We start from the raw sequence: 11,795 nt of genomic DNA, 5'->3' as shown, positions 1-11,795 counted from the left end.
TCTTATATAAAAAGCATGGTTATTTCTGTTGCGGCAGTGATTATAAATGCAAAAACAAAAATAAATGCAAGAATTGTTTTTGAGATATTTATTTTTTGCAGGAACACTGCTTTATATATGCTTTAATTAATGCAGCAGCCTCTGCTGTTCTGACAGTTACAAGTTTAGAATCTGGTCATGTGACTATAACCATGAGACATTTATGTCCAGAGTTCACTAATGTTGGACTTTTCATTTATTTATATAGAAGAAAGGGTTAACAAGCTTAAGTTGAAGTGAGCAGTAAATAAAATGGTTAAACAAACTGCTCCTCTTCCTGGAGTGAAGCACAGCCTGATAACCCTCCCTCTTCTTCCTGCTCTTAAACACAGCACCTCCTCTCTGTCCACGTGTTTCCTCGTTCCCTCCCCTTCAGATCTGCACTTTGAAGATGGGTGTAACCAACATGTGGTGACGTGTAAGAGCTGACAGGCTCCATTCACTGCAGAAACATGTTGTTGAGATCAGAGGTCAGAGTAGTTTCCGTTTTAAGGAAGAGAAACTCACACAGTCACTGACACTGAGAGGAGAAATGGCGCAGAAAGGAGTTCAGCTGAACCGAGAAACCTTCTCTTGTTCCATCTGTTTGGATCTACTGAAGGATCCGGTGACTACAGCCTGTGGACACAGCTACTGCATGAACTGTATTAAAAGTTTCTGGGATGAAGAGGACAGGAAGGGAATCCACAGCTGCCCTCAGTGCAGGAAGACTTTCACACCGAGGCCTGTCCTGGAGAAAAACACCATGTTAGCAGCTTTAGTGGAGCAGCTGAAGAAGACTGGACTCCAAGCTGCTCCAGCTGATCACTGCTATGCTGGACCTGAAGATGTGGCCTGTGATGTCTGCACTGGGAGGAAGCTGAAAGCCATCAAGTCCTGTTTATTCTGTTTAATATCTTACTGTGAGAAACACCTCCAACCTCACTATGATGCAGCTCCATTAAAAAAACACAAGCTGGTGGCCCCCTCCAAGAAGCTCCAGGAGAACATCTGCTCTCGTCATGATGAGGTGATGAAGATTTTCTGTCGTACTGATCAGCAGAGTATCTGTTATCTCTGCTTGATGGATGAACATAAAGGCCATGAAACAGTCCCAGCTGCAGCAGAAAGGACTGAGAAGCAGAAGGAGCTCGAGGTGAGACGACTAAACATCCAGCAGAGAATCCAGGAGCGAGAGAAAGATGTGAAGCTGCTTCAACAGGAGGTGGAGGCCATTAATGGCTCTGCTGATAAAGCAGTGGAGGACAGTGAGAAGATGTTCACTGAGCTGATCCGTCTCCTCCAGAAAAGAAGCTCTGATGTGAAGCAGCAGGTCAGATCCCAGCAGGAAACTGAAGTGAGTCGAGTCAAAGAGCTTCAGGAGAAGCTGGAGCAGGAGATCGCTGAGCTGAAGAGGAAAGACGGCGAGCTGGAGCAGCTCTCACACACAGAGGATCACAACCAGTTTCTACACAACTACCCCTCACTGTCAGCACTCAGTGAGTCTACACACTCATCCAGCATCAATATTCGTCCTCTGAGCTACTTTGAGGATGTGACAGCAGCTGTGTCAGAGACCAGAGATAAACTACAGGACATTCTGAGAGAGGAATGGACAAACATCTCACTGACAGTCACTGAAGTGGATGTTTTACTGTCACCACCAGAGCCGAAGACCAGAGCTGGATTCTTAAAATATTCACATGAAATCACACTGGATCCAAACACAGCACACACACATCTGTTATTATCTGAGGGGAACAGAAAAGTAACATTTATGAAACAAGAACAGTCTTATTCTGATCATCCAGACAGATTCAGTACAATATGTCAGGTCCTGAGTAGAGAGAGTCTGACTGGACGTTGTTACTGGGAGGTGGAGTGGAGAGGGAGAGAAGTTTGTGTAGCAGTCGCATACAAGAATATCAGCAGAGCAGGAAGCTTAGATAAATGTGGATTTGGATATGATAACAAATCTTGGTCATTAAACTGTAACACAAACAGTTTTCAATTTCGACACAACAAAGTCCGAACTGTCCTCTCAGGTCCTCGGTCCTCCAGAGTAGGAGTGTACCTGGATCACAGAGCAGGTATTCTGTCTTTCTACAGCGTCTCTGAAACCATGACTCTCCTCCACAGAGTCCAGACCACATTCACTCAGCCGCTCTATGCTGGACTTTGTCCTTGGTTAGATGGAGACACTGCAGAGTTGATTAAAGTCAAATAGAGAAGACAGGTTCATGTTGATCCCTGACCATTATATGTACTTGTGTAGTTTCTAAATGAGGCTTTACATTTTAGAAGCTGAGAAGTTCAGTGGTCCATTGATGAGTGAAAATAATATTGCACTGATTCAAACTGTACTTACATTTATATACCTTACATCAATATGAATCTGAATTTGTTCTTATGGCTGATAATCATGTGAGTTTAAATGATACTACTCTTCATATTCAGCATGTTTGAAATCTGTCATCAGTCTGGTTAGTGGTTTTATTCTGTAGTTGCTGTAGTGGGTTGTCAAATGCAACAATATATTGGAGCTGCAGTGATTCATCAGTTAGTCAATGATTAGAGAATTGATTGTTTTATCATTATTTTAGTCACATTTAAAGCTGGTTCCAGTTTCTGAAATGTGAAGATTGTTGATTTTGTTGATCAGATATGACTGTAAACTTAATGTCTTTGAGGTTTGAACCTATAAAATGTAACAAAAAATTAAATCCTTGAGGTTTTTGATATCATATTATCATTATTATTATTATTATTGTATCTACAGTGATGACATTTAATGTCTTTTTGAGATGAAAAGCTTGATCACACTCAGTTATTTATACATTTAAATATAAAAAACAAATCAGTGTTCCCCAACCCCCGGGGCCCAGACTGGTACCAGGCAGCAAGAGAAGAAAACATTTTTTTGTACCGATACTGGTTTTATTTTGTTGTATTTATCCACAACAGCTTAATAGCCGGTCGGTGACACACAAAAGGTTGGGGACTGTTGAACTAAATGATACAGGCCTGTATATTGTGGAGGATAGACATGTGTCTTTGCCCTGAGCTGTGTCTGGCAGGCAGAGCGTCTCCACAAATCTGATGCTTCTGATTTGGAGAAAATGAGCTGAGGGAGACACCTGGTGGACAAACACAGACATGACAGGAAGAAAGACTAAAGTGCAGAGTGGAGACAAACAGCTGGAAATACTTGTTGGAAAGGATTGTCATGCTTCAGAAAAGCACACAGCACACATTCTAACAGTCCTTTATTTGCACTGAAGGAGACACGTGAAGAAACCAAATCACACAATAATGAAGTGAACACATTTATAGTCAGTGTTCAAGATGATGGATAGAAATGAAAATCATGGAGCATTTATGCATTTTTATGTCTGTCTTACAGCAGAAGCAGCATTTACATGAACTCACTGGCCTTTTTCCACTGAACACTCTCTTCTTCATCACTTCATCTTCCTCTTCTGACTGCTGCTGAGCTCCAACCCTTTTTACCTCCTGGAGATTCATATTCACTGAAATTTTACTCATGACTCAGAAACTGTTCAGCTATTCTCTGTTTATTAGTCTATTTATCAGGAACCTCTGTTGATTTTATATGTAAAGGATTTTCCTTCTATCACTGAACCTTTTAAGGGTTTTCTCATCATAGTTTTGGGGAGTTTTTAATTAGATTTACAGTTTCAGAATAACTTTGTGATGTCAGATTAGAAAGTCTGTGTCCAACCCTGGTGTTTGATCAGATGTTTGATCCCTGCAGGGTTGGATTTTTTATATGAATGTTGAATTTGTTGTTTTAGAACTGAGTTAGATTTTTATTGATGGATGATAGGCAAGGCAAGTTTATTTGTATAGCACAATTCAACAACAAGGTGATTCAAAATGCTTTACAGAGACATTAGAAACAAAAACAAATAAAAAGCATGATTTAAAATTGATTAAAACAAGCAAACAAACAAACAAATTAACAAACAAACAAACAAACAAAACAGTATATAAAATCAAAACAGATAAAATCAGAACAGTAGATAAAATCAGTAGTTAAAATGTAAGTTTTGAAATTTAAGCTTAAGTGCGAATTTGGTGCTTTATTTAAATGCAGCTGAGAATAAGTGAGTCTTCAACCTGGATTTAAATAAACTGAGTGTTTCAGCTGATCTGAGGCTTTCTGGGAGTTTGTTCCAGATATAAGGAGCATAAAAGCTGAATGCAGCTTCTCTGTGTCTGGTTCTGACTCTGGAACTGATAAAAGACCGGATCCAGATGACCTGAGGGATCTGGAAGGTTCATACTGGGTCAGGAGGTCACTGAGGTATTTTGGTCCTAAACCATTCAGAGCTTTATAGACCAGCATCAGAACTTTAAAGTCTATCCTCTGACGGACAGGCAGCCAGTGTAAAGACCTCAGAGCTGGACTGATGTGGTCCACTTTTTTGGTCTTAGTGAGGACTCGAGCAGCAGAGTTCTGAATGAGCTGTAGTTGTCTGACTGATTTTTTAGGTAGACCTGTAAGGATGCTGTTACAGTAATCAAGCCTCCTAAAGATGAATGCATGGACTAGTTTTTCCAGGTCCTGTTGAGACATCAGATCTTTTATCCTTGATATATTCTTGAGGTGATAGTAAGCTGATTTTGTCATTGTCTTAATGTGTTTTTCTAAGTTTAGGTCTGCATCCATCACTACACCCAAATTTCTCGCCTGGTTTGTGGTTTTTAGGTGTATAGATTGAAGTTCTCTGGTGACCTGTAATCGTTTTTCTTTGGCGCCAAAGACTATTACCTCAGTTTTGTTTTTGTTTAGCTGGAGAAAATTGTGGCACAACCAGTCATTAATTTCCTCAGTGCATTTACCAGGAGCCTGTACAGGGCCTCGGTCTCCTGGTGACATTGTGATATATATTTGTGTGTCATCTGTATAGCTATGATAGTTTATTTTGTTGTTCTTTATAATCTGTGCCAGTGGGAGCATGTAAATGTTAAACAGAAAGGGTCCCAAGATGGAACCTTGGGGAACTCCACATGTGATACTTGTCTGCTCAGATGTGAAGTTACCTATTGATACAAAGTATTTCCTGTTTTCTAAGTATGTTTTGAACCAGTTTAGTACAGTTCCTGAAAGACCTGCCCAGTTCTCCAGTCGTTTGAGTAATATGTTGTGGTCAACTGTATCAAATGCTGCACTGAGATCCAGTAAAACTAAGACTGACATTTTTCCACTGTCTGTATTCAGACATATGTCATTGAACACTTTGGTCAGAGCGGTTTCAGTGCTGTGGTTCTGTCTAAAACCTGACTGGAAGGCATCATAGCAGTTATTCTGTTTTAAGAAGTAATTGAGCTGTTGAGAAACTACTTTTTCAATGATCTTACTTAAAAATGGGAGATTTGAGATCGGCCTGTAGTTGTTCATTTGTGTCTTGTCAAGACTGCCCTTTTTCAGAATAGGTTTAATTACAGCAGTTTTTAGTGATTCTGGAAACACACCTGATAATAAAGAAAAATTTACGATCTGTAACAGGTCTGACTCTAAAGTCTTTGAGACCTTTTTGAAAAAACTTGTTGGCAGGACATCTAAACAGCAAGAGGAGGAGTTCAGTTGACCTAAGATGTCCTCCAGGTCTTTGCTGTTAATCGGGTGAAACTGTTTGATGGTGTTTAAACAGTTTTTCAGTGGACACAGTACATATTCTGGATCTGCTGTTGATGTACCAATTGTTTGTCTAATCTTTTGGATTTTGTCTGTGAAGAATTTGGCAAAGTCATTGCAGGCCATGGTCGAATGAAGTTCAGCTGCCACTGACACAGGAGGGTTTGTTAGCCTGTCAACTGTAGAAAATAAGACCCGAGCATTATGGCTGTTTTTAGTGATGATGTCAGAGAAGTAGGACCTTCTTGCACTCCTCGGTTGTAAATTATAATTGTGAAGTTTCTCTTTATAGATGTCATAATGAACCTGGAGGTTTGTTTTTCTCCATCTGTGCTCAGCTTTCCTACACTCTCTTTTTTCATTTTTCACTAGTGTGGAGTTTCTCCATGGAGACTTTTTCCTTCCAGAGATAACCTTCACCTTGATGGGAGCAATTGTATCCATTACATTTAACATTTTAGCATTGAAGCTATTGACGAGCTCATTGACTGAACCTCTGGACAGGTCAGGTGTTAATGGGAAGACCTGGTTAAATATCGCACTACTGTGTTCAGTTATACACCGTTTTGTGATCACTGCTGTTGATATATTTGTGTGTGCTGAAATTTTACTTTCAAAGAAAACACAGTAATGATCAGACAGGCCCACATCAGACACAGTAACCTTTGAAATGCTCAGGCCCTTGGAGATCAGTAGGTCAAGAGTGTGTCCTCTATTATGTGTGGCCTCTGTTACATGCTGAGTCAGCCCAAAGTTGCCCAGAGTGTTACTCAGGTCTTTAGTCCCTTTGTCCTGAGGGTTGTCCACATGGATGTTAAAATCCCCAACAATAATTACACAGTCGAAATCATCACAGATCACAGACAGCAGTTCACTGAGATCATTAAAAAAGTCTGTGCAGTATTTGGGAGGCCTGTAAACATTAAGAAACACAACTTTGGATGGGGCCTTCAGCTCTAAAGCCACATATTCAAAAGACTGAAAACTTCCAGGAGATAGCTGCTTACATTGAAATGATTAATTAAATAAGACAGCATCCCCTCCTCTTCTCCTGCTCACCCTGGCCTCACTGATAAAACTGTAGTTAGGAGGGGTCGTCTCGATGAGAACAGCTCCACTGTTACTTTGGTCCAACCAAGTTTCAGTTAAAAACATAAAATCAAGGCTGTGCTCAGTGATTAAATCATTAATTAAAAATGTTTTCCCAGCTAAAGATCTAACATTTAATAAAGCCAACTTAAATGTTTTAGAGGCATTACTTGTCCCCTCGTGTTTGGGAGCAGTCTGTGGCACACAAGGTATGTTTACTATATTTAAAGATCTTTTAGAGTGCAGCTCTCTGTGTTTTGACCAGGCCACATGTCTCCTTCTCTCACCTAAAAGTACAGAAATTTTAAAACCTTCTAGTAAACAGGGTCCCAGCTTCTCCTGGGAAAAGTCACCACTGCCATAATCCTCGCAGCCCGGACCCTCCACACATCACACATCAGACTGCGGAGACAGAGCATGAAGGTGGTAAGGAGGAACTAAGGGGGGCGAGGCTGGGCAATGTGACTTCGATTGCTCTGTTGAGGGTGGGGCTCGATGGCGAAACTTTGGCTGCTCTGGTGGGGGGTTTATGGGGGACAAAAAGGGATTGGGCCGGGGGGTAGATCTGAGCCCAGCATTGACCCGCTCCATCATCTCCTCAGTGAATTTCAGGTGTGGGGAGGAGGGAGAAAGGGAGGGGGAGGAGGGTGATGGCCTGTCAGGGGTTTGGGGGACTGGGGAAGATCGTGGTCCCTGGTCCTGGTCGTTGGTGTTGTTGAGAGAGTTGGAGGCAAATAGGGACCCCTCTTCTTGCCTCAGATGTCTCTCCTTTCTGAGGCTCTTCCCGGGTGGGGGCAGATGGAGCTCCTCCTCAAGGTTTCTGCTGGGCTTTGTCTGTTCTTGGAGTACTGTTTGTTCCTCTTTATGAGATAACTCCTCGTTTATCTCAGCCTTGGCACCAAGCACAGATGGATGACGTATGGAATAAAACAAGTTGGAGGTGAACAGTTTCACCCCTGACTTGTTAAAATTAAATCCATTTGCTTTAAACAGATGCCTGCATTCCCAAAAAATATTAAAGTTGTTGATAAAATGCACTGAGTGGTCAGTACATGCTGATATAAGCCATTTATTCAGTGTGAACAACCTGCTGAATCTCTCGTCTCCTCTTCTGACGGGCGGTACAGGTCCACTGATGAATACAGCTGCATACAGAGAGTTTACAGTATTTAATAATCCAGTAAAGTCCCGCTTCAGAACCTCCGACTGTTGTTTGGACACATCGTTTGACCCTGTATGCAGAACAATGTTTGTCACAGTTGGATATTCATCTGCAATTTGAAGAATTCTCTCCTTCAGGTTGTTGACCATATCCTTAGGAAAGCAGAGGACTTTAGTGTTCTTACCGCACATCCTTTGTACATCCTTTACGGCAGAGTCACCCACAATCAGAGTTTCAGGCCTAGCCTTTAGCTTTCCCTGTGGCCTTTTACTTTTCAACAGATTTTCAGACCTTACTTCGCTACTTTTAGATGGATGGTTGTCCGATATAGATCCAGGGTCCTTTAATAGTGGAGCAAATCTGTTCTGCAGTTTCACATTCAGTTGCTTTGGAGGTTTGTTGTTAACCTTCCTATTCACGGTTGTCCAGTCCTGTTTCCTCTCGTATACAGGGGTAGAAGAGCTTCTCTGTCTCGTAGGAAGTGAAGGCCAGTCGGTTTCAGAGATTTCAGCTCACTGTGCTCTGCCTGTGATACGTCCTCCCCCTTCCACGAGACATGATTTATGTCTTGGTATTGCACCAAGACAGTCCAAGGGGGATTATCGCTTGAGGATTTATAATAGTGCACAAAGTCTACTTTCTTGGTCATGTTATCTGTGCTCCTTAGCTGTGTACTAGCTTGCTCATTGCCATTGTTTTGAATCAAAGGCAAGGTTGTTTCATTTCCACACAGTCCATTTACCTCCACGTTTACTTCTAAGCGATGAATTTTTGTCTCCAGTACTGCAATCTTCTGCAGGAGGCTGTGGTAGTCATCTGTGGAGAGGGAAGGCATCTTGTTGCTAGTTAGCCTAGCGGTTAGGACCTTTCCAGGCTATTGAGGCTGTTCGGTGCCCAGACGCTGTAATCAGGCTTCAGCTGTGTCTAGGCCACAGATACACGGAGCGCTGAGGATAAGGTAACTATAAAAATGTTGCTGTTTCTGTTAAGAACACTTTAGTCCTAATGATCTATAAGTGTCCAGAAGCTCTCGCAGGTAAGCTCATACGGAAAAAAGGGAAAAATCAGCATAAAAATCAATAAAAGAAGCAAAGCATTTTAGGAAGATAAACAAAAAGACAAAACAATAGATGTGGGGCTGGCAAAGGCACTTCCATGCTCACAAACAATTAGAGTGTTTTTGACAGTGAGAGACAGTAAAGTGAAGATAATAATTACCTGAAATCAGCAAGACTTCCAGAAGAGCTTTGGAAAGAAAGACAAGAGAGAGAAAGTGTGTGTTTGTTAGTGTATAAGTGTTGGTGAAAGAGAAGTGCAGAGATAAGAATGGTTTGTGTTTGTATGAAGAAGGAACATGTGGCGGTAAAGGGGACAAAGTGCTGCTCGCAACAGGTGGAAAAAGAGGAAAAAAACTCGTATTCTTATATAAAAAGCATGGTTATTTCTGTTGCGGCAGTGATTATAAATGCAAAAACAAAACAAATGCAAGAATTTTTTTTTTGAGATATTTATTTTTTGCAGGAACACTGCTTTATATATGCTTTAATTAATGCAGCAGCCTCTGCTGTTCTGACAGTTACAAGTTTAGAATCTGGTCATGTGACTATAACCATGAGACATTTATGTCCAGAGTTCACTAATGTTGGACTTTTCATTTATTTATATAGAAGAAAGGGTTAACAAGTTTAAACGTTGAGGTGAGCAGTAAATAAAATGGTTAAACAAACTGCTCCTCTTCCTGGAGTGAAGCACAGCCTGATAACCCTCCCTTTTTTTCCTGATCTTAAACACAGCACCTCCTCTCTGTCCACGTGTTTCCTGGTTCCCTCCCCTTCAGATCTGCACTTTGAAGATGGGTGTAACCAACATGTGGTGACGTGTAAGAGCTGACAGGCTCCATTCACTGCAGAAACATGTTGTTGAGATCAGAGCTCAGACTAGTTTCAGTTTTAAGGAAGAGAAACTCACACAGTCACTGACACTGAGAGGAGAAATGGCGCAGAAAGGAGTTCAGCTGGACCGAGAAACCTTCTCTTGTTCCATCTGTTTGGATCTACTGAAGGATCCGGTGGCTATTCCCTGTGGACACAGCTACTGCATGAACTGTATTAAAAGTTTCTGGGATGAAGAGGACAGGAAGGGAATCCACAGCTGCCCTAAGTGCAGGAAGACTTTCACACCGAGGCCTGTCCTGGAGAAAAACGTCATGTTAGCAGCTTTAGTGGAGCAGCTGAAGAAGACTGGACTCCAAGCTGCTCCAGCTGATCACTGCTATGCTGGACCTGAAGATGTGGCCTGTGATGTCTGCACTGGGAGGAAGCTGAAAGCTATCAAGTCCTGTTTGGTGTGTCTGATCTCCTACTGTGAGAAACACATTCAGCTTCATTTTGAGTCTCCTGCCTTTGAGAAACACAAGCTGGTGGCCCCCTCCAAGAAGCTCCAGGAGAACATCTGCTCTCGTCATGATGAGGTGATGAAGATTTTCTGTCGTACTGATCAGCAGAGTATCTGTTATCTCTGCTTGATGGATGAACATAAAGGCCATGAAACAGTCCCAGCTGCAGCAGAAAGGACTGAGAAGCAGAAGGAGCTCGAGGTGAGACGACTAAACATCCAGCAGAGAATCCAGGAGCGAGAGAAAGATGTGAAGCTGCTTCAACAGGAGGTGGAGGCCATCAATGGCTCTGCTGATAAAGCAGTGGAGGACAGTGAGAAGATGTTCACTGAGCTGATCCGTCTCCTCCAGAAAAGAAGCTCTGATGTGAAGCAGCAGGTCAGATCCCAGCAGGAAACTGAAGTGAGTCGAGTCAAAGAGCTTCAGGAGAAGCTGGAGCAGGAGATCGCTGAGCTGAAGAGGAAAGACGGCGAGCTGGAGCAGCTCTCACACACAGAGGATCACAACCAGTTTCTACACAACTACCCCTCACTGTCAGCACTCAGTGAGTCTACACACTCATCCAGCATCAATATTCGTCCTCTGAGGTACTTTGAGGATGTGACAGCAGCTGTGTCAGAGACCAGAGATAAACTACAGGACATTCTGAGAGAGGAATGGACAAACATCTCACTGACAGTCACTGAAGTGGATGTTTTACTGTCACCAGCAGAGCCAAAGACCAGAGCTGGATTCTTAAAATGTTCACATGAAATCACACTGGATCCAAACACAGCAAATATGCATCTGTTATTATCTGAGGGGAACAGAAAAGTAACACGAATGAAACAACAACAGTCTTATTCTGATCATCCAGACAGGTTCACTGCATGGCCTCAGGTCCTGAGTAGAGAGAGTCTGACTGGACGTTGTTACTGGGAGGTGGAGTGGAGAGGTGGAACAGTTTCAGTAGCAGTTGCATACAAGAATATCAGCAGAGCAGGGACGGTCAATGAATGTGGATTTGGATTTAATGACAAATCTTGGGCATTAGATTGTGACACAAACAGTTTTCAATTTTTTCACAACAAAGTCCTAACTGACCTCTCAGGTCCTCGGTCCTCCAGAGTAGGAGTGTACCTGGATCACAGAGCAGGTATTCTGTCTTTCTACAGCGTCTCTGAAACCATGACTCTCCTCCACAGAGTCCAGACCACATTCACTCAGCTGCTCTATGCTGGACTTTGTCTTGGAGTTGGAGCCACTGCAGAGTTGATTAAAGTCAAATAGAGAAGACAGGTTCATGTTGATCCCTGACCATTATATGTACTTGTGTAGTTTCTAAATGAGGCTTTACATTTTAGAAGCTGAGAAGTTCAGTGGTCCGTTGATGTGTGAAAATAATATTGCACTGATTCAAACTGTACTTACATTTATATACCTTACATCAATATAAATCTGAATGTGTTCTTATGGCTGATAATCATGTG

The 11,795-nt window shown here is 42.1% G+C and overlaps 2 protein-coding genes across 16 annotated transcripts; one reads left to right on the top strand and one right to left on the bottom strand.

Annotated features, from left to right (window-relative positions):
• Positions 1-571: 571 nt before the first annotated feature.
• On the top strand, positions 572-11,595 carry LOC148103791 (tripartite motif-containing protein 16-like protein). 15 transcript variants are annotated; one of them, XM_087833630.1, is made up of 4 exons: positions 572-1,243; positions 1,418-1,786; positions 9,079-9,105; positions 11,164-11,595. In XM_087833630.1, exons 1-4 carry the CDS (start codon positions 572-574, stop codon positions 11,593-11,595), a joined length of 1,500 nt encoding a protein of 499 aa, XP_087689756.1. The 15 variants fall into 15 exon arrangements, with proteins under 15 accessions (XP_087689756.1, XP_087689762.1, XP_087689765.1 ...); XM_087833636.1 differs by lacking the exons at positions 9,079-9,105; positions 11,164-11,595 and having other exon boundaries at positions 572-606; positions 742-1,040; positions 1,113-2,331; XM_087833639.1 differs by lacking the exons at positions 9,079-9,105; positions 11,164-11,595 and having other exon boundaries at positions 572-1,313; positions 1,440-1,506; positions 1,624-2,331.
• Positions 6,732-8,287, bottom strand: LOC148103792 (uncharacterized). The gene has a single exon (XM_087833805.1). It carries the CDS (start codon positions 8,120-8,122, stop codon positions 7,160-7,162), a length of 963 nt encoding a protein of 320 aa, XP_087689931.1. The 5' UTR covers positions 8,123-8,287; the 3' UTR covers positions 6,732-7,159.
• Positions 11,596-11,795: the final 200 nt, after the last annotated feature.

Source organism: Neolamprologus brichardi, chromosome 3 (genome assembly GCF_056152115.1).
Source record: "Neolamprologus brichardi isolate AB-2024 chromosome 3, ASM5615211v1, whole genome shotgun sequence".
In the NCBI taxonomy this organism is placed as follows: Eukaryota; Metazoa; Chordata; class Actinopteri; order Cichliformes; family Cichlidae; genus Neolamprologus; species Neolamprologus brichardi.
This window is presented reverse-complemented; position numbering and strand designations above follow the sequence as displayed.

What these genes read in the sequence shown, in the direction of transcription:
- LOC148103791 (XM_087833599.1), top strand. Translation starts at nt 572, where the DNA reads ATGGCGCAGAAAGGAGTTCAGCTGAACCGAGAAACCTTCTCTTGTTCC. An exon ending in AGCAGGAAGCTTAGATAAAT is followed by an intron (nt 1,971 to 11,308) that starts GTGGATTTGGAT and finishes TCAGCAGAGCAG; the next exon opens with GGACGGTCAATGAATGTGGA.
- LOC148103792 (XM_087833805.1), bottom strand. Translation starts at nt 8,122, where the DNA reads ATGTGCGGTAAGAACACTAAAGTCCTCTGCTTTCCTAAGGATATGGTC.